This window comes from Crocodylus siamensis, chromosome 12 (assembly GCF_052110815.1).
Source record: "Crocodylus siamensis isolate JL-2025a chromosome 12, ASM5211081v1, whole genome shotgun sequence".
Taxonomy (NCBI): Eukaryota; Metazoa; Chordata; order Crocodylia; family Crocodylidae; genus Crocodylus; species Crocodylus siamensis.
The window spans coordinates 29372199-29399602 of record NC_143406.1 but is presented as its reverse complement, the minus strand read 5'-3'; the positions used below and the strand labels follow the sequence as shown (position 1 = coordinate 29399602).

Genomic DNA, 27404 nt, shown 5'->3' with positions numbered 1-27404 from the left:
GGGGGAAAGGCAGCAGAGGGAGCTCATTCTTGGGGCTTCCCAGCTGGTGCTGAAGGGTTTGATGGGTGAATTGGAGACCCCCCACGTCAGGGTGGCTGCAATATACCCACCTCACCCTCTGGGGAGGGGAGGGGGGGCTGAAAACACCCCAGACTGACCCCCCCCCTGTTGCCTCCCCCCTACCCTGCCCCCATTCTGAAAACAGCAACAGGCTGGGAACTCCTCAGAAACAAGTTACAGAAGACAGTACATTTTGTAACATCTTTATCTGATACCTCATGCAATGAGGAGTCAGATTTTCACCCAGTTGGCCATTTTTTAAGCTGTTTAGAGCCGTGCATGTGTGTTTGGTCACAGCTATAAACTGCTTTCTGTGGCCAGGTCAGGCAAAAATTGTCACTCCTGTCTGCACCTCATATGATTCACTCTCCGTAAATTGATCCACCCATTTTATTCTCTTGCTTCTCATACATTCTCACTCTCACTCTTGCACTCACTCATTCCATTCAGTTTCCAGTATTCTAAGTCCTTGGTCTTCTATAGTCTTTGCTGCCACTCTTCAAGTTTTTTTCTTTGTTTACCAAATCTTTTGGCATATGGTCTATTCTCATTTTCTTGACTCCTCCTAAATGTCTTAATTCTCACACAGTCCTGCTTCCATCCACTATCAGGTCACCAGTTCTGGCCTAGTCCAAGGCCTTTTTTTCATTCTCTGTAGACCTTCTTGTCAGCATTTTTTTCTCTAGCTTGACAACTAGAGATTGTATGTTTGTGATGGCCACCCTCAGGGCTGACACAGCAGGGACTGACCCGGTATCCTACAGAACTAAAAGTACCAGCTGCTACAGCTCAAGGTTAAGGGGCAAGACTTTACTGCAGGGCTGTAACAATGCTTATATTCTGGAGGCTGACACAGAAGGGGACCTGTGATGAGCATTGGCTGTTACATTTTCCAGTCTCTTACTAACAGCCCAAACTCAAAGTGAAAAAAAACAATGCTTTTCTTACCGCATCCTCTACTCTGCCTCTCCACATACATAAAATAATTCTCTTGTCTTTATGATCTGTCTCCTCCCCCAAATACAGATTGCTTGTTACATTACAACACCTCTAAAATCAAGCCATTCTTTTTTTTTAAATCCATCCTATAATGACCTGCTCTCAGGTCATTTCTTGCATTCTCTACTTCTGCTTCCTCTGTTATTACCATCCTGCTCTTCTGGTGTATGCAAAATGTGGACCTGCTGCTTTGATCATGCCACTCCCTCTTCAGATCTTGATAGAAGCTACTTCTTGTTTTCCTATCAAAATACAGTTTTTTTTGTCTTTATCTTCCATTTGCCGATGCTCTGCCTACCCCTGTGAACTTTTATTTCTTCTGTTCTTCTCTCTCTCCTTTCATATTTGCCTCTCACTTTACAGCTTTACTTCCTCCAAGCAATGTTTCTAATCCAGGTGCCACCTTAAAACACTTATTTTTACAAGGCCCTTTGATTATAAGCTTCTAAGAAACTTACGTGTATAAATATAGCCATCTGTGTTGTTAAATAACCTTGCTCCCTTGAAGTTTTAGTATTCAGTCCCTTTCATGTCCCTAGAGTTGAACAGTACAGTTTAATTTGGATTCTAAATTCCTTGAGGCAGGAGTTTTGGTGCTCTATGTTTGTACAGTAATGAGGACTCAATTAGCATTAAGTGAGTATCCAAAAATAATGTTATGGTATTTTTCATCTAAATGAAAATCAAACTAGAAAGTTGCCTCCTGTGTGATTTCAGTCTCTTTTGTCAGACTTTGAAGATTCAAATTGGCTTTGAATATGCAGGTCCTTGAGATACTTTGGGGCCCTTGTGCTTTTAACCATTGCTACTAGAAATACAATCAAAACAGTTCTTGTATTGTTTAAGTCAGGCAGCAAGATAATTTTATCATGTCATAACTCTTTCTCTTTTTGCATTCCCTACCTCTGTTTCTATGGGATTTCTCTATTTCCCTGTGCTTAGCGTAAAATGTGACATTTAAATACCTCTTGACCTTTTGTAATTAAAAGATGACTGACCTTACTTTGCTGGCTGTTTGGTTGTTGGCTATAACAAAGAAAAATGTTTGAATGAAGATATTGAATATAGTGTATCACTATGTATTTGGTTATGCAATATTACTCTCCCTGTTTCACTGGTACAAAGAATTATTTGGGTCTTCAGCAGTAAATTATTAACCTAAAGCATTAAACTTTTTCATCTTGTCATGTCATAGTATATAATCCCTGATGAGACCTACAGTGAATGTTGAGCGAGATTTTATGATAAAACATGCTCTGCATTTTGGAACCAAGTGTTCTTTTTTGGTCATGCATGCACACGGGTACTCATTTGCTATACAGTCTTCACAAAAGATATTCCACGCTATGAGATGGTATTTACCGCCCCATGGGCCATAGTAGCTAAAAGGCAGTATCTCTCTCTTTTATTTTTTTTTTTTTGGGGGGGGGGGGGGCAGGGCACTGAAAATGAATCCACATGTGATTGCAGAAGAAATGCAATCTTTCTTTATCTTTGAAGATAACATGACACTGGATTAATCTGTCTTAAGACAGCATTTTCTGCCCTAAAGCAGCATACAAAATAAGTTGATGCCATAAAGGATAAGAGATGACTAGTGGAAATTCCCACAAATAGAACTTCTGTGACATTTTTATTTTCTAATCTATATGGCTTATCTCCTACTTTAATACCAAATATTGTATCAAGACACAAAAGTTAATTATGTAAGTGGTGTTTCATATATTAAATTAAAGTGAACTGTTGCAGATCAGATCTTGATACAAGGATGAGAAAACATAGACGTAAAATTCCAGGCACAGCAATTTCTATAAGAATTTATATTTTTTCTGAATTGGAGAACCAATAATTTTATTAATCAATAAATAAAGGATGATAAAGCAAATAAGGATCTGAAAAATACCAAGTTATTGGTTCTTTATACAACTCCACATGTTCATTCCAGTGACTTCAATAGATTTCTTCTTAACAAAGAATCAGGTCTTCATTCATTTTTAACAAGTTCTTAAAAAGCAGAACAGGTTTTACAGGGTTTTAGTGTTTACAGAGAAATGTTTACTATCACAAAAGACTTCTAGTATTGAGAGTGATTATGGGAAATACTTTGAACTTTGACTAATATTTGCCGCTAGGACAAATGTTCCAGTTAACTGTGATAAAGAACTAAAATATAGAAAAGGTCCTGAGAAATACCATTGATTATCTCACATTTGAAATCATTTATTTGTTTTATTCAAAATTGTCAGTATGTTTTGTTTTATGTGGACTATCCAAATGAGTCCTTTATATTTCAATTACAAATAATCCCTTGAATACACTCGGAGGTTCCCTTTCCAGTTTGTAAATCTATTATTTGCAATAATTAATATCCAGGTGTTTAGTGCTAAGCAGGTAGGCTGATGCAATGGTTTGCATAGGACAAAAGTTGCCTTCTACTTAATGATTGCAGCATTGATTTGTTTGCATACTTAGAATTCAACATAGCATTGAATACCTGGCTTGGTAGCTGTTAACAGTGTACTGGAAGCATGAAGAAGCAGTTTGAAAATAAAGCTGTGATGTTAGCTCTTTTGTATTGCAAGACCCTTGACAGGTACAGTATTACACACAATTTATTGTCAGACTTTAAATATCCACTAACTACATACTATCAGTCTGAAGACATGTTGAGCTGCAAGATCCTTTGATAATGTCACTTGAATATTTGATTTTTCAATACTTTTTGCAGACAAGGATGTCAAATAGAAAATTACCTGATAACAGCCAATTGAGAACAAAATATGTACACGCAGTATAAAAAAGAGATTTTTTCCCTCATGATAACAAAAATTTGTGGAAATTATTGATGAAGATCCAATAATATTAAACATAAATACAGATTGATAAAAATCCAGAATTTTTTGATGCCCTAAAACAGTAAACAAGCCTTAAAAATCCTGATTTATTAGCCATATGCAGATTTCTGTTAGTCAGAAACTATATCCAAGTCATAGTTTTGTCACCTTCACTATTGCATAGATGTATTGTGGACAGAGATAGTGCTGGGTTGGTTTCCAGGATGTTACAGTCATAACCTGGAGTGAAGCTTCTTTGGCATAGGTCAGTCTCATTTGGCACATGTACAGAGCATTTAGGATCTCATGTAGAGTAATTCTACTGCACATTAGCACAACAGGCAAAAACCATGCTAATGCACAGTAGAATTAGTGTAATGCGTATTGGCGTCAAAAAGCATGCCCCTGTGTTACTGTGCAGTAGCACCAATTACGGTGCATTAATTTTGGTGCCGGTTATCGCTAAACTTAATGGGCCATATTACAGTGCATTAATGAACATGTAGATGCACTCTGTGACTTGCAAGTACTTGTGTATCAGTAAAAGTGTTGGAAGACCAGGTAGAGATGCACAGTTAAAGTGGTAGTGCCTTAGAAACATAGACACTTGTCTGAGAAATTCAGTTGACATCTATACCTGTTCATTTTTTCCCCACTAAAGTTTTCAGTGACACAGGGCTTTGGAAATTATATTAACATTTTTGCTGCATACTAGCATTTAGAATTTTTAACTACAAAACTTTCAAGAACTTTTTTTAAATTTCCTACCTTTTGTGGCTCAAAAAAGTGGGGAAAAAGACAGGCTATTTCTAACTACAAAACTTTCAAGAACTTTTTTTAAATTTCCTACCTTTTGTGGCTCAAAAAAGTGGGGAAAAACACAGGCTATTTCAAGTTGAATGGATTTTTTTTTTCTTTATTTCAGGGAAAGCAGAAATGTATTTTGGAGGAATTGTTAAACTTCTAAAAAAAAAATTATTTGTAGCCCGTACTATTTTGATACTACTTACTAAGATCAGATAGAGCAATTTACAATTAATAGTGAAGGAATTAAGCAGGTATGGATTATTGATTCAGAACTTGCACCAAATTCTCATTCCTTAGCCCATGTTTCTTAAGTTGGCACAATTCTTCAAAGGCTGTGTACACACATTCAAATACTAGGGGAGAATTCTACCAGGTTTTTTCCACTGTTAAAAAATCTTACTGGCGATACCTGAACAGACATTAGAAGACTAGAGAGCTTTTCAGTGCTGATGCTACACAGCCAGGGGGATCCTGTGCACAAATCTCTGCATGCTCTGCAGGCTCCCAAGTTGGCCTGGTGATAACAGATGACAGCCGCCCTAACTGGAGCAGACTGATCAGAGTCAGCCAGTCCCTGCATCACAGTGTGGGATTGTGAAGAGGCTGTGTTCTACTCTGGAGGGGTGGCATGGAGCAAAGCACTTGGGATACTAGATGACTGTGCAGTGGTGTTGTCCAGAAGAGAATGTGAACATACATTTGCTCTCCCAGGAGAAATCGTGGTTGTTCTCAGGTTATTCTTCTCTTGGAACAGCCATTTTCCCTCAGGAGAACCTGGGTGCATCTACACATGTGCTTACTGTAAAATGTCACTGTCTACCTCTATACCTGATGAAGGGTATTTGTACCAGAAACCTTTCAAAGAAGAATTTTTCCAACTATTTAAGTTAGTCTAATAAAATATATTGGATTTACCCAAAGAACCTTGTTTACCATCTACACATGCGCCTGTATTAGGGCACAGTAAATTAACTTTGCTATAGGATAATACTTGTCCCAGACAGTACTATCCTATGGTAGAGTCGTGTAGGCTGCTTGCAGATGTAAAGAAAAGAAACACCTGCTTTTTACTGGAAGAAGCAGCTCATTAATTCAACCCAGCTTTTCAGCGTGTGTATAGATTCGGTGTTTCAGTGGAGCTTTCTGGTGCTTTTAGCTTAAGGTGGTTCAGTCAGCTATTAGATAAAAGCACCAAAAGACCCTCACTAAAGTGCCCAATCTACACAGACATTGGGTGAGCCGGGTCAAACTAAGGTGCTGCCTCGTCTGCGCATTTGCAGGGTTCAGTGCAGGAGCATGCTGAGTTTAAAGTGCCATTTTTTTGTTTGTTTGTTTGTTGGTTTGCTTTTTAGCATTTGCAGGCAGCCTTAATGCACCAAAATGCACATGTAGACAGTGACACAGGTTGGCTGGGGCATGAAGGTGCTCCAGTGTGGGGGCTGCTTGCTGGCTAGCCCTACACTGTAGCAACCTTGTGCCCCAGCCAGGCCCTCTGCCACCTGACGTTGTCACCCAGAACCTGGGGCTGACCTCCCAGGCTCCCTGCCAGTCTAGGGCTGCTACACCTGCTCAAATTGATGCAATCCCAGACACACTTGTAAATTCTGTGCCTGGGAGCAGTTGACTCCAGCACAAATTGCTCCAGAGTTTATTCAATCAGTGTAAGGGTATATGTAGATGCACCTACTTATTCTCTGTACATGGCCAAAGTAAATACTTTTAATTTATTTGTTTAAACTTACTATGAAAGTAACACATTTATTAGAAAGCCTATATATTTTTTGTTTCATGAATTGAAAAAGAATACTTGACTGAACAGGATGCAGGAAGTGGTGGAGGAAGTCTCTATATATTTTTAAATTGTAATGAAAATTTAAATTCACTGCAGTTCCTCTGATTGCCTATTTCATCCTATCTGCTAAGAAACATTGACCTGGGGTATTCAGGCCTACCAGCTTTAATGTAGCTAAGTGCTTAGCAGAGTCATAGCCAGGCATTTGGTGCCTGGTGCAGAATGCCCTCTTATACAATACTGTGTAAAATTACTTCTGTTTGATTTGGTGCCCTCTGTTGGCACATGATTTATGACCCAGATACCTTGTTCTGGACAGACCCAAACCCTCAGACAGACCATGACCTCTCCATTTGATAATAGGCAAATGTTATTGATACACAGTGATAGCGTATATAAATAATACAGACAATTCTATATCTATCTGTTCCAGGGCTCATAGTTAAGGTACATCTGGCCAGTACAATAGCTTCACTCTGAGGCTCTCTCATGAATGTCAGATGCTAGCACCTGGAGGTCGAAGGCAGAGGCCCACCCCCCCAGTGGGGTGGGTGAGACAGGCTGATGGTATGCCCTCGGTCCATGGTGGCCTTGGGTTCCCATCTCAGGGATCCTTTGCTGGTTTAAAATTCCCTCCTTTTGTATTCTTTCTCTCCTCTGATGACTCTTTATCTTTGGGCATTGCTGATTGGTCTGTCTGTGTTCATTTTACTGTCCACGTTCTGTCCTGTCAGCATATCCCGTTGTTTCATAAACCTATGACATGCACACATCCTAATTTGGTCCTTTCTGGTGTCCTGTTAATTTGTTCCATCTGCTGCACTTGAGCACTGTGACCTAGTGCCAATACTGCAGAGTCCCTTGTCTCTGTTATGGTGTCGTCCACGTCTTCAATTTCCAAGCCTGTGTGTCTGCTCGCTGCTTGCCAGTGTCAGGCACAGTGGACCTTCAAGGAAACTGTCACAAACAGGCTTTTAGAAGTCAGTTAACCCTGCCATTGCCCTGGATTCTTGTTCTAATATGTATCTACTTTACCTACAAGTCAATTCCCAAAAGTAAACCTCTAAATATCATTTTCTAGTCATCACCCTCTGTGTGCAGGTACCCAATGCCAAATGTAGTTGAGCTTTTTATAATTCATTCCATCCTGGTTCCCTGGTAACACTTCAAAGAAGTGTCCTCATTCACGTATGTCTATTTTAACATAGTTAGATTATTTGAAAGCACAGGAATTTAGTTTTAAAAGGGGATGAATTGGGTGGCAGTCCAGATAGGTCTTTTCCATCACCAACTAATTCTGATAATTTGATGTTGGGTGTTTCAGGAAAAGGGGGTAGGGTTGGAGTATTTCAGAGCAATTTTTATACATTTTCAGATTTCATTATTATGTAGGGTTGGAGTAAACTTCTGTATTTAGAACATTAATAAATCCTACCTACTGGAACTACTGACTTGGTGGACTTAATACTTTCCAGTGTGATGAGCATTGTAAATAAAGTATGTAGTCAGTCAGCTTCTTGTTCACTAGCCTTACAAATGTTCAAAACACTGGAAAATCCATGTATGATTTCTGGTGGGTCTGATAAAAATTCAGTAATAGATGTCTTTCATAGTGTCAGATATTACTAGCCAATTGATGATTATTGGAAAATATAAAAATTGGTGTGCAGTGAAATTTCTGGCTCATGGCAATAACTACAAAATGGCTTAAGTTATACTGAGAAGTTGTATAGTATAGTATGCCTTATTATACCTCTCCAGTGCATGCCCTGAAACATTATTTCATGAGAAGGAACTTGCAGGAAAATATCTGCACATATTTTTTTCAGGGCTTTTAAGTACATAGAGCCAAACATTGTGCTTGATGTTTTTTTCTTTTAAGGAATTGGTAAAATGATCCCAAGTTTGGATATCATGAGAATTTAATGCCTCAAATAACTAACTGTCAATGTTTCATTGGACAATGAGGAAAGAATACAAATTATCCCACAGGAGTCAGCCAACTGACCCCTGAATTGTTCTAATTCCATACAAACAGAGCTGCCAACCCATTTATCTGAGTATAAATTGGATATTTTTGCAAACTGACATTTATGAGCATCCACTTCCAAAGTTCACATCTGTAAAGCAGAATCAACATTTCAGTAAAAATGTGAAATAGGAATGAATAAACTAATTTAGATAAAGGACCTATTTGAACTTTAATATATAGCTGAAATGGAATCTGAACAAAAGTATACATGAAGTTCAAAAATGTTCAGGTAGCTTTTTCCCGGAATTGCATCTCATTAAATATTTTATGTCTTTATTTTTTGCTTCTCAGCTTGACTGGAAGTAGAAATTTTAAAATATCACATAAGAATTTATTCCTGTAGATTTTGGGTGCTAATAATATATTGATCTCTGAAGATTTTTCTATCCATTATCATTGGCAGTTCCTTGATTCAAATATGATCTCTACCACAGCTCATTAATGGGTCTTGAGGTAACTTGAGAGTCCAGTCCTTGAGCCACAGATCCACCCACAGAAGTTGCAGATCTTTCTGCAGTGGAGAGTAGGCTGCAGGCTGGGATTCCTCTCCTTTTTCTTCTGTGCTGTCTCTTTTCTGTTTTGAGGGCAAGATATTTTACCTTGAAATGAGCTGCCATGTGGTTGAGGTGCCATTTTAGTCAATTAGCAGCCAGTTCCTCGCAGCTCTTGATGTTGATTATCTCTTTTCCTGAGGTATGCCTTCAATCAGTCCTTGTAGCATTTCCTCTGGCCTTCATGAGATCTCAGGTTTTTACTAAGATGAAAGTAGAACACTTGTTTTGGGAGTAGAGAGTCGGGTATCTGCATACAATGTCTGGTCCAGTGAAGTTGTTGCTTGCGGATCTCTGACTCACTGATGGTAATATTGGCTTCAGCAAGAATGCTGGCATTGGTGTTTTGATCTTCCTATTTAATGTAGGGATTTTCCAAAGGCATTATTGGTGATATCTTTTCAGGCTCTTGTGATATTTTCTGTCCTATTAAACAGATCTAGAAACTATATCTGTATCAAATAAATCTATGCATTTTGGGTAGTTGTCTGAACAGCCCTAGACTTTTTCAGGTTCATCATTGTTTGATCTGGTACTTTATTGGTGGAGAAATTCCTTCTCTTGGATGCCTCTAGAAACACTGTTGTCTTCTAGGAATTTCTTGTTGTAATAGCCATAAACAAGGGATCGGGCATCAGAAAGATGTTATGCCATTTGCCAGGTTGCCCATTTTTCCCATTAGACATGACTGTCCAACATCTTATAGATTCATAGATATAGGGTCAGAAGGGACCTTGCAGATCTTCTAGTCTGATCCCCTGCCCTGGGCAGGAGAGAAAACTGGGTTCAAATGACCCCAGTTAGGTAATCATCAAGCCTCCTCTTAAAGACCCCCAAGATAGGAGCCAGCACTACTTCCCTTGGAACTTGGTTCCAGATCCTAGCCACCCCGACTGTGAAGTAGTGCCTTCTAAAAAGCTGTATCCTGTCCCTCCCTTCTAGCATGCCAGCCTCACCTCAAATCTTGGTGTTGTCCATGAATTTAAACAGGGTGCTTTTCACCCTCTTGTCCAAGTCACTAATAAAGAAATTGAACAGTGCAGGCCCAAGGACTGAGCCCTGGGGGACTCCACTGCTCACATCCCTCCAGGTCAAATATGACCTGTCCACCACCACTCTCTCGGTGAGGCCCGTCAGCCAATTTGCTATCCAACTGACTATGTAGGCATCAATGCCACAGTCGCCTAGCTTTTTAATAAGAATGGGGTGGGAGATTGTGTCAAAGGCCTTCCTGAAGTCCAAAAAGACTACATCCACCGCAACACCTGCGTCCAGTGATTTTGTGATCTGATCGTAGAAGGCAATCAGGTTGGTCTGGCATGACCTGCCCCTAATGAAAACATGCTGGTTGCCCCTGAGCATCATCCCTGCTGCTGGCCCTTCACAGATGTGCTCCTTGATAATCTTCTCAAAGAGCTTCCCCAGGATCAAAGTAAGACTAATGGGCCTATAGTTGCCCGAGTCCTCCCTCCTCCCTTTTTTGAAGATGGGGACCACATTGGCTCTCTTCCAGTCATCCAGCACCTGGTCAGAGCACCATGAGTGCTCGTAAAGCTATGCCAGAGGTTCCGCAATAACCCCTGCCAATTCCCTCATCACCCTGGAGTGGCGAGCATCTGGAGCTGCTGATTTGAACATGTTCAGCCCTCCAGAGTTCCCTAACTCAGTCCTCCCTGACCCTAGGCCTGGCAAAGTCTCTCCTGAGTCCATCCCGAATCTCAGTGGGGGAGTCCCAGTCCCTACACAAGAAAATGGGGCAAAGAAATTGTTAAAAAGGTCTGCTTTTTCCTCTCGTGCAACCACCAGATTGCCTAGCATATCCTGCAGGGGCCCCACATTACCTGGTGCCTTCTTCTTACTCCCTGTGTATTTAACACAAGTACTTGACAGATGAAAGGCATGACAAAGTCAATCAGCCAGTGGTGCTTGGCATCAGTGAGAAAAAGCTGATGAGCAAGAACCTTGCCCACAGTGGCTACAGGTCCAATCATCAGATGAAGTTTAAAACGCACTGTACTTGCTGGCTCACCTGTGGGCCTCAACCTGGACTCTCTGACTCCCTGTGGTGACTGCACCAGCCTTGGCCCAGCTTCTCCAAACTGAGCAGTTGCGGGCAGGGTTTTTATCAGTTGTCAGTGGGAATTATTAATTTCTTGAGAACTTGATTGACCTTGTCACAGTATCAGAATTTTGGCCTTTCTCTGCATCGTGGGTGTTTTTTTAGTTGGCCATATAGCTCAGCCTTCAGCAGATGATTTTGAAGCACGTGCTCCAAGTTTCATCCAGTGAAGCCTGATAGCATCCAGCATAGTCTGAATTGACAGTAGGCTGGCCCTCTCAAGGATTTGTTAGTGATCTGTTGATCCCAAGTGACTCCAAGGATTTTTTTGAGACAGTGAAGGTGGAAGGTGTTCAATCTCTGCTCCTGCTTGGCGTGCATGACTCAGCTTTTGCAGCCATAATGGATGGTACTGAGGACATGAGCCTGATAAGTGGACACCTTTGTGTTCAGGGTTAGCAGCTTATTGTTCCAGATGCAGAAGGTAAGTTTGCCAAAGGTGACAGAGGCTTTGACCATTCTTTCCTCATTAGAGTGTCTATATAGTTTGACAATAAAAAGTTAATATCCAAATACATTTGCTTTTGAAAATATGATGTAGCTAATGGATGAGTATTGATTTTTGGGTGTTCCATGCAAAAGCTCTGCTAAACAGATCATCCCACTCAATATTTTCTCTTCTAGTCGGCTGGGTTCAGTTAACTCCCATAATCGATAACTTCATTTAGTTTGGTTTCAACTGGCAGAGTATTTTATTATTTAGTATTTTAATATTAATTTACATTCCAACACTTCTTTTGAACTTCAGTTCATGTTCAGTTCATATTCACTCTAGTATCTGCATAGTAAATGAAATCCGTTGAAGTAAAGTCATCCAAAGTGGTGACAGAAAGAACAGCTTATATTGGAAGGAAAAGGAAAGGTAAGGTTAATACTGAGTGAATGTGGAGGTGCAGTGGCATTGCCTACAATACTACCATTTCATTATGATCCTTTATTCAGACATCTGTTAATTTAAATACTAATTCTGGAATCGAAATCCTTTAAAATGTATACATTCTGCGTTTTTTTTTTATCTACTTCAGTTGTTACTGTTAGTGCACGAATTAAGCAACACTTGGCTATTAGACTACAGCTGGAGGGTATGTATAAGTGTTAGGTTAGTACAAATGCCCACTTGTGCAGGCATTCAGAAGATTTATATCAGCCAAAAAATGGGGCATGTAACTTCACTCTTACATGTCTAGTATGGTCTTATACTTAGACCATACTAAATTTGTGGAATGTTAGGTGGTTTTAAAGTTACAGCATGGTCTGAGAAGCTGCACATTAAGAGTTAATGCTATTACTTGCCTGCACAGTTCTGACTTTCCTTTAGAGGGCTAATATGCAGAGACATGGCTAGGACACCTAAGCTTATTTGTGCTTTGGGTTGGGGACGGGAGACCTAGGTGCAGTACATCCTTGGATACTGGAGGACTGCAAATGGCTTGTTTTACTTCTGTGGAACAGGCTGAACTTACCTTAACATGAGCTAGGTAGCATGACCCATGACCCTTACCTGAAGTGGCATAACTCTGAGATACTCAGAGGGTCCTTAGCATAAGTTAATGATCTTTAACATGCAGATACTCATGTTTTAAGTGCCTTTAGTATGGTCTAAGTGTATTTTTAACTTAACCTGCACAATCTTTGCAGTGAGGCAGAAGCATTAGTCAATAACTGACAGATACTTGTGAAGCAGTACCTCAGAGGATGTACTTTTAATATAGGTTAGGACCCATGAATGTTGCTTTGCTAAAGTGTTACTATCTTGGCTATACTACTATTGTCATATTGGCCATCACTTAAAGTGTATCTTGAACATTTTTTAAAACATTTGTTCATTTCAGGAACAATTTAGTCAAGCCTCCAAAATAAAAATAATCCATGATTTCATTAATCACAAGATATTTGAAGAAAAAATGTTCATTAACTTTGTCTTGTATGATAATAATAAATAACTTGCAGTTAGACGTTTTAATTTTTCTTTGGGACCAAATTCTTTGGGACCAATTTCTCCTGGGACCAAAACCCAGGAAGAGAGCATAAAAGAACACAAGTAAAGGGTATTTCTGATCACAGTGAGAAAGTGAATGCTCATAAACATGTAACTGATCTTTGCAGTTAACTTGACATTTTGCCTTTGTCTAATCTAGATGTGTATTAAAAATATTATCCAGCTCTTGTATGCCTATGATTAGGATCAATTTAGGAGCATAGAAAGAAAGATTGAAGAAAGAGGGGTGTGGCAGGGCACTGTTGGTACCTGCCACTTTAAGGCCAGGGTCAGGCATCCAGCAGGTGCCTGATGGTGGCAGCCATTTTGAGAACTAGGTATATAAAAGCTGCAGTCTGTTGCTGCCAGCTGAGGCAGAAACATTGCCTAGCTGAGCTGCTGCAGGAACAACCAGGAGGTAAGGGCAAGAGCTTATGGGCTGGCTAGGAGGCTCTTGGTTCTGGGCATGACCTAAAACTGCACCTGCTGGGTATGGGTGGCCTGGTGGGACTCCTAGTGGCCTGGGAGCCCCCAAGAAATGCCAGGCCAGTTACCACCATGGTGAAAGGTGGGTCAGGGTGCCTTAATAACCCCAGATCCCACAACTAGGAGGTAACCCCATAGTAGGGCTGAGAAAATGGACCCATGTTAGAGAGTGGGCTAGAGGCTAGAAAATGACTTGAGGCACCTTTGACTGGTCAGTGCTGGGGCCAGGACCAGAAGGGTCAAAAGGGCCAGGGGCCCACTATGAGGGATGCCCAGAGACGAGGGCCTGGGGTTCTGACTGGTCTTGGAGGTGAGGCCAGGGCCTGTGTGGCCATAGGTCCTGGGGGGGGTAATGCCTGAGACGAGAAAGAGTACAGGGAGCTAGGCAGCCCAGAATCATGGTGGAGTAGGCTGCCTGATAGGAGAGATCCAGCTGGGGTCCAGGGTGGAGGATCATGGGGCCCAGTGTGGGGCTGGAGACTCTAAGAACTGTGATGCCATCTGTGAGGCATGGGCTGCAGTGTAGGGAAGGTTGGAGCCACAGATAGTGCCCCCTGGCATTGGGGCAGTAATGGGCAGTCTCCCACATCATACCAACAGTTTATGGAACAGCAAAGTTGTGGCAGGCGAGACTGGGTGGACTCTCCCATAGAGACAGGTGGGCGAGCTGGCATGAGACCCGGCCCTGAGAGTTGCCCCCTGTTACAAGGGGAATTTTGGACCTGAAGTTGTGACAGATCCTCATAGTATTCATTTAGAAAGTGATTAATTTTACAGTACATACAATGCAAGTTCAAAACTGGAAAGTAACTGGATTCACTTATCAATACCTTTGATTTGATTTACAAAGGGACCAGAATATTTTATGCTCCACAAACTTCACTGTTTGACAGAAAGGAAAAATTTATATGAATAAATAGGACTGGAATCAAAATGTTTCCTTTGTTTTCTAAATGCCACATGGTACTCCGTATTTAGACATAACAATCACTGAATTTTCTGGGTTACTACTCTGTGGGTGCATCTATACATGAGCTTTACTGCAGTTGACTAATTAGCTCTGTGGTAAAGCATCACCATCTACATTTGTGTCAGTATTAGAGTGAAGGAAATTCATTAACTCAGATATAAGATAGTACTGTCAAGGACAGTAGTGTCATACAGCACAGCAACTAACTCCACCGAAAGGCACATGTAAACAGTGACAGGGCTGGCTGGGGCATGAGGGTGCTAAAGTGTGGGGGCTGCCTATTGCCTAGCGCCTCATTTTAGGCAACCTCATACCCCAGGCAGCACCTCTAACACCTGATGCTGATACCCAGAGCCTGGCACTCTCCCCCTATGTGTCCTGCCAGCCCAGGGCTACTCCACCCTCACTCAAGTTTCTGCTGTACTAGGCTCCATGGACTGTACATGGGAGCACTCTCCCCCAGCTCAAATGGAGTGAGAATTTCTTGCGTCACCCTAATTGCTTGTGTAGATGCACCCTGTGTCTTCTTCAGAACTGTTGAGCTGAATCCACATGGCCATTATGAATTATCTGTGTACTAGCAGGGAAGAACCTCAAGAGACATGTACATGGTTAATAAAACTGATTAACATTTCATACAATATATATTCCTATCTCTTGTGTTTTAAGTCATGACTAACAAAGAACCCCCTCATCCCACCCCTTGATATAGATATTCCATACCATCTGATTTCTCTAAGAGCAGATGTCAATAGTGAAGTGTGGAAAAATGATTATTAATTTGTTAAGTATTGGCAACTTCTCAAAAAATTATTGTTCCCATCCCCAAATAACTGTATAATGTATCCCTATTTTTCTCTCCGTGTCTTTACATATGCGTACTAAGGGTGTACAAAGCGGGTCCTATTCGATTCGGACTTGGATTGGGTCCAAATCAGGGTTGGTGTTTCGATTCACTGTCCCTGATTCAATTCAGCCAAATCTGAATCTGAAGATTTGATGCTGATTTGGAGAATCAGCAATTTGGACGTAGATACAGCTTTAAATGTTTTTTCGACGTACCTCGAGTAACCAGCATGGCTCATGAATGCTTTGATGCTGGGGTGGATGGAGTGTCCCATGGGAGTGTAGGGGGGCCCTCCGCATGCTTGGCGGTGAACCTGGAAGTAGACTAGAACTACTTCCGGTCCACATGTGGGTCCGCCTGGGAGTGCGCAGCCCGCGACCACCCTGGCTTGGTGATCGGCTGCTGGGGAACCCAGGTTCACCGCCAAGCATACGGATGTGCACTCCCCAGACCCAGGGGGCACCAGTTACTTAACCAGGGGTTGTGGGGGGCTCCCCTGGCGCACTCCCTGGCGGACCCAGAAGTGCTTCTGGTCCACTTCCAGGTCTCTTGCCGAGTGCGCTGGGGAGCACTCCACTTCTGTGAGATGCTTCATGCACTGATGAGCCCCTGCTACCTAGAGGTATATAGAAGAAACATTTGAAGTTGTATCTATAGCTGAATCTTTCTGAATCGATTTGGAGGGTTCCAATTCGATTCAGAGCGATTAAAAGGTCCTCTGATTTGATTTGGATTTGGAGATTCAGCCACTGAATTGGGCCAAATCTCTGCCTAATCGAATTGAGGACTGAAGCTTCACATAACCCTAATGCATACTTCATTTTGAGTGTTGTTACACTGTGGAATATGGATGTAAGCCACAGCTGTTCACCTTTTTCAATGCATACTGCCCCTTGGGCACTAATAAGTAATTGGATTCAAAATCTTCTAAGTTTGCTTGTCCCAGATGAGTCTAATTCCATTTTGATTTATTTAAGTAATGTAATGTAAGTAATAAGTAATGTTTTTCTCTGATTTTTATATTTAAACTAACACAACTCATTTTTATGATCTCTGGTCTTAATTTTTTACCCCTCTCTCTTGCTCTACCTGTTAAGTAAATAAAGGACACATTCTTTTACATTTCTTTATCAATGTTCTTAAATGTTTACATTACTTCTTACTTGAATTTGTTGTACTGGTTCAGGAAAAGTGTTTGAAATCATTTGACAGATATGTTACATACTAATGCAATTCTGACCATTTACAATTCATAAAGGATACTGTGCATATTCATTTAATGCAGCAGTGTTCTAAATCTTGTATCTTGCTGAATTCCAGTTTTTATCATTATATGCATGTAAATAATCCCCTGTAGTTTATTTGGTCAATTCTGATTTCTTTTACTGTGGAGTTTTGTGGTGTTGCACTCAACTGGATTCCCAAGGAACAACACTGAAGAAATATGTTCAGTGATTTTTATACAGTTACACTTTACAGCAGACTTAGCCTCTCAGTAAGAGTTCTGTGCATGTATGTTTCCTGCATATAAGCCATTATATGGTATAGAGGTAACTTAGATAGAATAGTGATTGGTGCTGTGCAAGTACAACAGATGCAGGGTGGGATTTTCAAAAACATCTTGTAATTTTGGATTGCTCAAGTTTTAGGACTCCAACCTGAAACATGTTTAAAAAATTTCAAAGTTTGAGCTTGCATTTTTATTTTGTCTGTTGTAGCACACTCATCCACCACCTCAATTAGACATCAGAAAGCTGGAATACCTGAAGTCTCATGGTCTTTTCATTTGTTATCTAAACTCTAATTATACATTTCATTCTGTAACACTGACTTTGTTTTCTATTTTTCTCTAGTCAGAAATATTTCTCTAGTCAGAACTGTGAAGGGGAGTAGCAGTATGTAGACAACGAAACATAAAAATCATATGGAAAAATAAAAGATAATATTTTAATACTATGGTTTTGAAGATTTCAATAGCATTTGGATAGTATAGTTTTTGACCACGATAACAATCTCTTGGTTAAAGATGTAGGCATTACTCAGTGGTTTATAAAAGAATCTAGTATCAGTCAACATCTTTAAAATAGTATTTTTTTCTGGGTTTTTCCTTTTGTATCCTTTGTATTTAATGTATAGCTTTTCCTGTAGCCCAGATGTAAGAATTTCTCCTCTGAATTGCTGAGTTTTGAGTATTTCATGATACAGTGATATTTGACTGTTTTTTCTGACCATTGTGTGTGTGTGGTTTTTCAACAATGCGTGCACACACACACACACACACACACACACACACACACATCTAGAAGCCAAATTATGCATCAAAAAATTCCTTCACTATTCCTACAGGTGAAAGGCTGAAGCATGAGATTAGATTATAATCATTATTTTAAATTTAGAGGCACAGGTGCAACAGGCATGTTAGGGCAATGTAAGCAATGCCATCCTGTGAAGAAAGAGGGATATATTCTTCTCTTTTTATTCCCCACTTCCCAACACCAACCAAATAATCTTTTCTAAATGCTGAATCAAAGCACATCATTTTGGAAGCTAGCCAGTCTTGAGGGAAAGAAAAGAAAGCCCTTGTTAACTCTAGACTTTATCTCTTTTAATGATTGCCTGCTCCTCCTTTATGTGTTTCAAAGTCTGAAATTGGGTTTCTCCTCCTTCACTAAGTTTTCTAAATGATTAATCGGATGGTGACAGTTGAGCTGATGATTGTCCTTGAAGTGCTTCTAAAGCAATACAGGAAACATGAGGAGCAGCTTTGCTTTTTATAGTAGCAGAAGGCAAAGGACAATAACCTCATTCTGTTCCGGTATTTCTGTCATGTTTGACTTTATATGGGCTTAATGTGGCTTTTCCCCAATGTATAATTTTGGCATGCATCTTTGCTGAGATCCTAATCACATCTGCAGTAATAACTTCAGGGTTACATGCTGATTTGCTTTTTTGTTCCTGGAAGAGCAAGTGATACTTTATTAGTTCCCGCAGCTCTAGGTTTTTCACATCCAGAAATCAGGTGTTAATTATTTAAGCAAGTACATTGAATCCTCTCTTGCTGTTAAGTAATTGTTTCATATGGTTGCAGTCTTATGCCCATTATTGAGTTGAACTCCACTGATATGAGTGAAATTATAGTGACTTCTGCTAGTGGTGATTTTCATCCAAAAATTCATATCACAATCCAAAATCACTACTGGTGATAACTGGTATAACTTCCTTGAAGTCAGTGATATTGTATCTATTTGGAATTTTTCCATAACTCCCTTTCCTTCTGTTTCTCACAAACTATGTTTGTGTAACACAATTTTCTGGGAATTTCTAGTTCATGTGAACTAGGTCATTTTTGGTTTGGGTCTGGTAAGAACTGAGACAATTTTGAAAAAAAAATGAAACCAGAAATTACTTTTTTTACAACTCTACTTGTGACTCAGCACATTTCTTCAAAATTCTTTTCAGCCTTTGGAGAAAGCCTGGTAATCTTCAGGCCAAAGACTGTTTTTTTCTAAACAAAATTGCTGAGGGTTGAAAGAAGTAAAGCAAGTACTAAATGGTTGCACTGTACAAAATGCTCAGTCAGGGGCACCTGTAGACACATCCACTGTGTTGGATAGAAAGACTGTGAAGGTTGCATTTGGAGAGCTGTGGCAGTGCTCAGGGTTGAACACAGTTGTTTACAGGTCTTGTACTAACTATAATTATTTGAGATTGAAATGCTTGCCTTAGTGGTGTTACTATAATATTTCCCTGGGCATGATGGTGATATCTTTTCCCACTTACTTTCCCAAGGAAATATTTCATGTTTCATTAGATACTTCTGGTGGTTCATTCAACTAGGATCTGAGTCTAATTCACAAGTATTACACATCAACATGAAAATGTGAATGTAGCACAGGCAGACAAACACACCCTAGTTTTAATATAACTGCCAGAGGTAATGGATAACTGAAGATGTGGCAGTGTACAACTGCAACCAAAGTAGGTACCAAGGTCCCTGGAGTACTTGTATGTAGTCAGGGCATATCTATTTGTGTAATTAATGTGAAGCAATAAACTCTGGAGCATATTGAATGTGCGCCTGGGACTGCTGCACGTTGAGCTAGGCTGGAGCAGCGCCTGGGACTGCTGCATGTTGTACAAGTTAATTAGTCTTCTCCTGCCTAATAGGGGTACACATTTAGACATGCACCATTTACTGTGGAGCTGATTAGTCTACTCTGCAGTAAATGTCTCGTGTACATGTGTTTCCTATGTGTTAGTCTTGAGTGAATGCCACCATGTTAATGGTCTTGTTACCCAGGGTAGCTTGATTAAAACTAACAGTTATGCCTACCAGAGTTACATCTTTACTGTCTTTGTAGACAGAGCAGCTATTTGCCAATGCTGCTCATTTCTTTTTCCTGCCTGAAAACTTCTGTGTCAGTCTCCACAGGAATGAGAGCAATTCAGATTTTTTTTGCCTCAGAACTTACACCCTTTCTCTCATTACTTTGATGCTCTATTTACTATTTACAAAGATTTACTTCTGGGGATGGTGTTGAATGCACTGTATCAGTAAAGTTTGACATGCTGTAATAATTTTTATTTAAAGATGTAAATCCACTCTATTAATGCTAGCCCTCAAAAAATATACCTCGGAGGCAGGTAAGAATTATTATGAGGCAGCTGGTAGCACCCACATATTGAAGTTGCCTAGTATTTATCACAAGAATCTTTTTTCCAATAATCTCTTTTTAAGCAGTACTACAGCTTCAAGTGTTTTCAGAAGGCCTTTGTTATTTGACAGGGGGAAAGCCTTTGGTTAGAAAAGGGCCTTCTCTTTGTTCAGTGAAATTCAATTCAACTGGTTTATAACTATTAAACAAAAACAACAACAAAAAACCCCACCTGCCATCCTTTGTTTGGATTTCAAAACAATGGAACAGGACTTTTCTAGAGAGCTTGGCCATGCTGCCACGGAAAGGGCAGCAACAGGGACAGATACTGACTAGGAATATCTGGGACCAGTAGAAATGAAATTTTTTTACTGACATCCTTTTTTTTACTGCCCAATCACAACCTTAACCTCACTGGCTGCACTGTCCCCATCTTGGCATGGGCCCTCACTGACCACCTCTCTCCCATTCCTTCCCCAAAACTCTGTCCTGGCCATACTACCCCTTTCCCTGCCCTACCCAGTGCCTCAGACGATCTGGGGCCTCATACTTTCAAGGAGAGCAGCCATTACAGGCAGGAAGTAGTCAATGGGAAATAGTGGCAGTGCATGGGTTGCTGTGGGGGGAGGGGAGGTGCTACACAGAGGCTCCCATGGGCCCTGAAGCTCTAACAGAGACTTCTTTTCAGGGAGGCACCAAATTGCCTAGAGACAAGGTGGAGCTGCTCTAGTCAGCCGGTTCAACAATTGCATTAAGCCTCATTTCAATGATAGATCTTTAGTCAAGCATACAGTTTCTTAGATTTTTATGGGCAGCTTAATTTTTTTTATGGACTTCATGGAAGGAAAAACGTTTTTAGCCTTTTTTATGGGTAAATTTAAGGACAGATGACCACTCTGTGGAGTAGGCTCCTCTTACAATGCTTTTGATCCAGCTCCTGCTTCCAGCAGTCTTTAACCTTCTGAGATTACAGCTTTCTGCTGCCAGCTAATGTAGGCAGTCCTGTATCTCAAGTGGTAGAAATTTCTCCTGGTAGGCCTAACTGTGCTAGCTGAGAGTTCAGGCTTCACACTTGGCTGATGAGGTGATGGGCCCCTTAAAGCTTTGTAACACATTTTGTTATTTTTTCTTTCTAAAAACTTTAGGAAATTACACACATGCCCCTCCAAACTGAGTTAAAGATGATTGGTTTATTGCTATTGATTCTGACCATTCTCCCAGACACTTTTCTCTGAGTTGTGCTCATGCACACGCTCTCATGTTATCTGTAAAATGGCCCCTCTGCTCCTACCGTTTCTAACTCCATCTTGACCACAGTCTGCACAGACTAACCCTTGAGGAGACTAATTCTCTTCCTTTATGTAGTGATTCTCTTCTGGTTTCATTTTTGGCTGCATAACTCAAAGGCAGTGGGGCTAAGCCATTAGATTCTGTTTTTAATTTTTTTGGAAGATGGGTCAAAGATTTGCAGTTTTCCATAGCATGTTTTTCTATTCTTACTGTGCAACAGAGATAAATAATGAGGGTAGGATTTGTAAACCTTAAGGAAATAGTTTTATAAGATTTTTAAAATGGAACTTATTTGTAGTCTTATCTGTAATACTTTACATCCTTTCCAAAAAGGACTAAATTTCCCCATTAATTCTTTGGTACATTTTGTGTTTGAAAAGAAAGATAAAGGTAAGCAAGTGTAAAAAAAAAATTGAGTTGGGATTTTAGTCCCTTTAAATATTTAAAATAAAGCTGATATAGTCCCTCCCCCCCCACACACACACAAACACACACTTCTATTCTAAACTGTCTACTGGAATTTCCATTGCCCTTTAAGATTATTTTGGATATCAAGATGCTCATTGCTTATTTTTGAATTCCAAAGGTACCAGTGCATCAGGCCAACACATTTTGTAATTTACTACTTTGGTTAGCCCTGTTCTCTGCATTTTTAATGGTATCCCTTAAAATAGAAATGCAAAACTAATGTGTCCTATTTTCCTCCAGTAAAAATAGATGCCTTTTGTTACTTTTGGATACAGCGCAGCAGCTTGTAATTAATGATATCAAAGAATCCAAATGATATTCAACAGGGTCTTGACATCAAGGACAAAGGCTGCCAGATAACTGCTGCTCCTAGAGATCTGGTTTGTAAACTGTTTTCTTTTATTTCAGGAAGTTGGATGCTTTCATCTATGATGCTGCAGTTCTGAATTACAAGGCTGGAAGAGATGAGGGTTGCAAACTTGTCACAATAGGCAGCGGATACATCTTTGCTACTACAGGCTATGGAATAGCACTTCAGAAAGGGTCACCTTGGAAGAGACAGATTGATTTAGCCCTCCTTCAGTTTGTTGGTGACGGTAGGAACACTCTTATTTCTTCTTTTATGTATGTGCAAATAGTTATTTTTCTTTTCTTTAATCTTCATTGATTCTCTTAATATTGCTCATTAAGAGATTTTCTTGAAAGACTTTTTCTAGACATTGAGAGATGTAACCTTACTCTGTAAAGTTTGGAGACCCCTAATTTAAAATAGTTTCTGTTCAGCTCACTTTTTTACAGACAAATCACTACACTGTGTGCAGGGATGCAGGACACATGTCAGCTTGGATTCTTTGCCTTTTCATTTCAGCAAATAAAGAAAGAGTAATTCCTCATAACAAGAAGTCTTCACCCCAGATCAGATCCAGACACAATGCAGTGGCATGGTTGCACCCCTTCTTTGGCTGTGTGCTTCATGTGCAGTGAGTTTTCAGAGCTCACCAGCATGGCAGCACAGCTCCTGCCAGAGCTCTATGAGCTCACTGGCATGGGGTCTGCCCTGAGTCCCTGCTTTTAAGCAGCTCAGAGCTTGCTACTGTTAGTTCTCCTCCCTGTACCTGTTTCATTCCTGCCTCCCACCCCTACCCCTGAATATAGCAGTAGGGGAAAGGAGGGAATAAGCTATGGCAGCAGTGCTTTCATAGAGCCCAGGGACAGTGTGCTGCTAGTCTGTCCTTCCTCTGCTGCTGAACTGGGGGACATGGAGACGGAGGGAGAAGAGCTAACAGTAGCAAGTTCAGGAGCTGCTTGAACGCAGGGATGCTTTGCTGGCCATATGGTGAGCTCATAGTGTTCACAGCCTTCAGTAGTGTGACACATGTGCAGTGAACTCTCTTCACTACACGTGTGCCATACAGCCAAATGAAGTGTCGCTGCACCTCCATTGCCACAGTCCTGGATCTGTCCATGTCTCCACCCATAAATTATACTCCTTAAGTCCTTAACAGAAAGAGCAGACAACATGTGATCAATAAGTCTTGAAGAAGGCAAGGTAGGTCTTCACCTTATTGACTAACCAAAGTGTGTGTATATATGTATATACAAAATCACAAGGTTTCATGAGCTGAAGCAGCATTTGATGAAGTAAACTTTTAGTTCATGAAAGCTTGCTGTAGCTATCTACTTTAGTTGGTCTATAAGGTGCATATCTACCCTGACTTCTACTTGACTTCAGACTAACGTAGCTAACTATGCCTCTCTTCAATAAATCTTGAATTCATGCTGACTTTACAGAATTAGCAGAATCTGCACCCCAATGGAATGTGATGCTTTTACTCTCCCCTTATGAAAATGCCTGCACTTGGAATGGCTAATGAGGGCCATCATCCAGTCATCCAGAAGTGTGAACTAAATGACATTTCATGGTAATTTATGCACTTTTCCCACTGTCCAGTCAGAGTGGATGGGACGTAATGACTGAGAAATAAAGGTACATTTATGGGCCATAAAGTGAACCTCAGATCAGGATCAGCAGTAGGCCAAGAACAGCCCCACTGACAGACAAAAAAGGTAGTGGAATAGAACAGTATCAAAACATATGGGGCCTCTAAATACTAGGCTAAATACTATGGCAAAATCAGGACATTAAGTTTCAAAACAGGAGACACTTAGAAAGCCTGAATGTTCCATTACACTGATTTCATTCCTGTTATTATACCAAGAGACCAAAGTAGATGTAATCATCTTGTTTGATGGATTTTTGTCTGTAGTTCAGTGAAAGTTACTGATGGCACCATTATTGATCTGTTGGATTTGCAATAGTCTGTAAAAGAGACATTGTTTACTTCTAGTTAGAAACCAGCTAAGCCAATGCTCAAAAAAATATTTGTTTGCTTTTTAATAATTAACTGGATATTAAGTAGCTATTAATGTTTCTTTCTCCCCTTTGTAGTAAATAGTAACTGGCTCTTTTTAGACTGATTAGGCATTATAATAGTAAGCTCATTTTATAGATGAAGGAAAATAAAGCAGAATGGCTGAGTTACCAAAGGGTAACACAGAGGGTGCCGCTATCAGGCTTAGAATTCAGTTTTCATCTCTGATCATAAGCTAACATCTGCTAGAATAGTATTCTCTGACCAGTTCCCTGCATATCCTAAAATATAATTTGCATTCATTTTGTAGTCATAGCTTACATATTATTAAGCAGTAGCTTTTTCACCTTTTTCACTTGTCACATTCTCATATAAAGAAATAATTTGTTCTGTCAACAGTTCTGATTCTTTAGATCAAAATTCCATGACTAATTTATATGTATTTTAGGGAAAGTAATGAAAAAATACAATGATTTTTTTAAACTGAGCAAAATTCCTTTATCCAAATGCTGAAAATACTGCTGCCTCTATACTTATTGCTTTGTCTGTAATTATCAGAAAGAAAATGTATTGAAATCTAAAACAGATGAATGTGATCCATCTAATAGTTAGACATACTAATTCATTTGATACAAGACATTGGTTATCTGTAATAATGATAAGTATACTGATTTGGATGGAGAAGATTAGTAGAATTTTCAAATACCTACTCATATCTTGCTTGAATGTACATCAGTCTGCCCTAATATATTGCTTGTGCTAGGCTCTAGAAAGCATGCTTGAATTGAATCGAATTGCATGCTTTCCAAACCACTTCCCTGGGTTACCAATGATGAAAAAAAATGAAACGGAAAAAAAGCATTAGGAAATTTAAATGTAGGAAACAATTTCCCTGCACTAGCAGCAGGATGGATTCAGTGACCTGATTGTTGTTATTCTCTCTCTAACTTTAGTGGTTTTATGAATACTCTTTAGCTGTGACCTTAGGTAACTCAATACTGAATGATCAGAAGGACCTTGAGCTCAGGCAGACAGAGCATTCTGCTACTTCACTGAATAACTTTTTGAAATTCTCAACTGGAAATGAAAAGAAAATGTATTTTTTCAGTTTAGAAATAAAATAGAAATTTCTGCATGAGTTTGTGAATAAGGTTCTTTGAGTAAATGCACAAGTTACTAATTGCATACATACTTTTCTCACATATGCAGATTCTTCAGGATTAATTTTTTTGTAGAATTAGGCTTATGGAACAGCAAAATGCCCAGCAGCAGCAAGTTGTTATTCAGTATCTATAATAAAATAATTATCTCTCGTTATGGAATAGTTTGGTGAGTGAGTATAAATTTTAAAGAGTATCAAAACATAAGGAAAAACATCTTAATGCACTGTAGACACAACCTTTTAATAATAATGCTTTGCTAATGGGAAGACCTTTTATAAAGGTGTAACCTGGGTGGTACACAGAAAGGTACCCCCTCTCCAAATGAAGGGATGGATATATTTATGAATACACCCATACCCACTCTAATTAACCCTAAACCCACACATAGGCCTGGTTCCCTGTGGCCTTCGGGTAAGACTGTAGCCCTGCCCCTTGTCCAGTGCCCTCCAGGGGCACTCATGGATAAAACAGGGGTTAGTTGACAGGCCAGTAACAAAATGACTGGCAGTGATGGGTGAATAGTTAAATGTTCACAAAAGAGGTTACATCAAATACAATACATTTGCATAAAACACTACATACAATAAATACCAATACTGGTATAATAGTCTCCTAATACAGTAATAAAGGTGCAGGGTTACCCCAAGGATCCCAACAGCAGAGAGAAGGAAAAGAACAGAATGCAACTGTAGCACACAGGTGTGCCCAGTGAAGAAATGACAGGGTTCCCCACTGGGTTGCCCCCCTATAGGGCACCCTTGAGTCTGCTTAGGCTACTCAGCTGGTGGGGCCTTAACTTGGGGATTCCCCCCTGGCAAGCCAGAGCCCTAAACTCCTATCCTTGCCTCAGGGTGAATTATCCCTCTCCAGTCAGGGGCTTTCCCTCCATTGCCCACAGTGTGATGAGGCCTCCTCCCCTGTAGGAATCCCTTGTCTAGGGGACTCACAACTCTCTGCAGCCTGATGGGGCCTGACTTGCCTCCTAGGGGCGAGGCATCTCCTCTCTCTGCAAGGAGACCCCAGCTGCCTTGTGCAGCTCTTCCAGCCTGTTGGTCTGCTCTCTGTCCCATGCACCATCCTGTGCACCAATGGTCCTGCTCCTGACTTGTGCAGGGTTGGAGACCCACACTGTCTCGTGCAGCAGCTGAGGTCCCCTCCTCTCCCCAAACCTCCATGCAACAGCCTGTGCACCACCACCCTTGCCCCATGCAGGGGGTTGGAGACCCATGCTATCTTGTGCAGCAGTTGAGGTCCCAACTGGTCTCAGACCCTCCATGCACCACCCTGTGCACCATCATCGAGGCTTTCTCTGCAGTGGGGCTGGGGTACAGCTGCTTGCTGCTTCCCCTCTGGTGAAGATGTCTTCTGGGTGATTCTGGGGCAACTGCTCCACCCTGCTGGTCAGCTACACCAGCTCTGCATCAGCCCTCTTTGTTGTCCCTCATCAAAGCTGCCCATGTGCTGGGAGTACTGGCTTTTTATCCTGTTAGAAGGCTCTTTCCCCAGATTGGGAGTAGACCAATAGGAAAGCCTGAGGGGTTAGCTCCCCCTCAGGTCCTCTTCTTCACCTTGCCCCTATGTCAGGGCAGGGCAAGCCTTTCTCCTTTCCTTTCTTATTGGTGGGGAAAGGAAATGCCCCCACCAATCACACTGAGCCTTTTGGCTCAAGCTGTTGAGCCAGGCTGCTACTGGCAAGCCTGCCGCAAAAGTTTATGATGCAGTGATTTAGGGGCCTTAGAGCCCCACTTATGCAAAGCTCCACTTGAGATAAATTATCTTGCTTTGCAAGGTTAAATACTTGGACTGCTCCATGCGCCAAAATAGCTTGTGTATCCCTACACTGTACTGCATGCCTCAGCTGTGATTCTGCTCCAACAAACCTGTTATGCTTTACATGGGCACCATGCTCACCTTACTTACTGACATGGAACATCAAAATCTTGTTGAAGCCAAGGGAGAGAATAGGAAATTAAAGAATAGC

General features: G+C 40.7%; 1 protein-coding gene across 1 annotated transcript in view; it reads left to right on the top strand.

The window, feature by feature from the left end:
• The window catches only part of GRIN2A (glutamate ionotropic receptor NMDA type subunit 2A), a 364506-nt gene that overhangs the window by 296485 nt on the left and 40617 nt on the right, over nt 1-27404 (top strand). The window contains exon 12 of the mRNA XM_090023699.1: nt 22297-22484. Coding sequence (XP_089879825.1) covers nt 22297-22484 — 188 coding nt within the window. The remainder of the gene's footprint in view (nt 1-22296; nt 22485-27404) is intronic.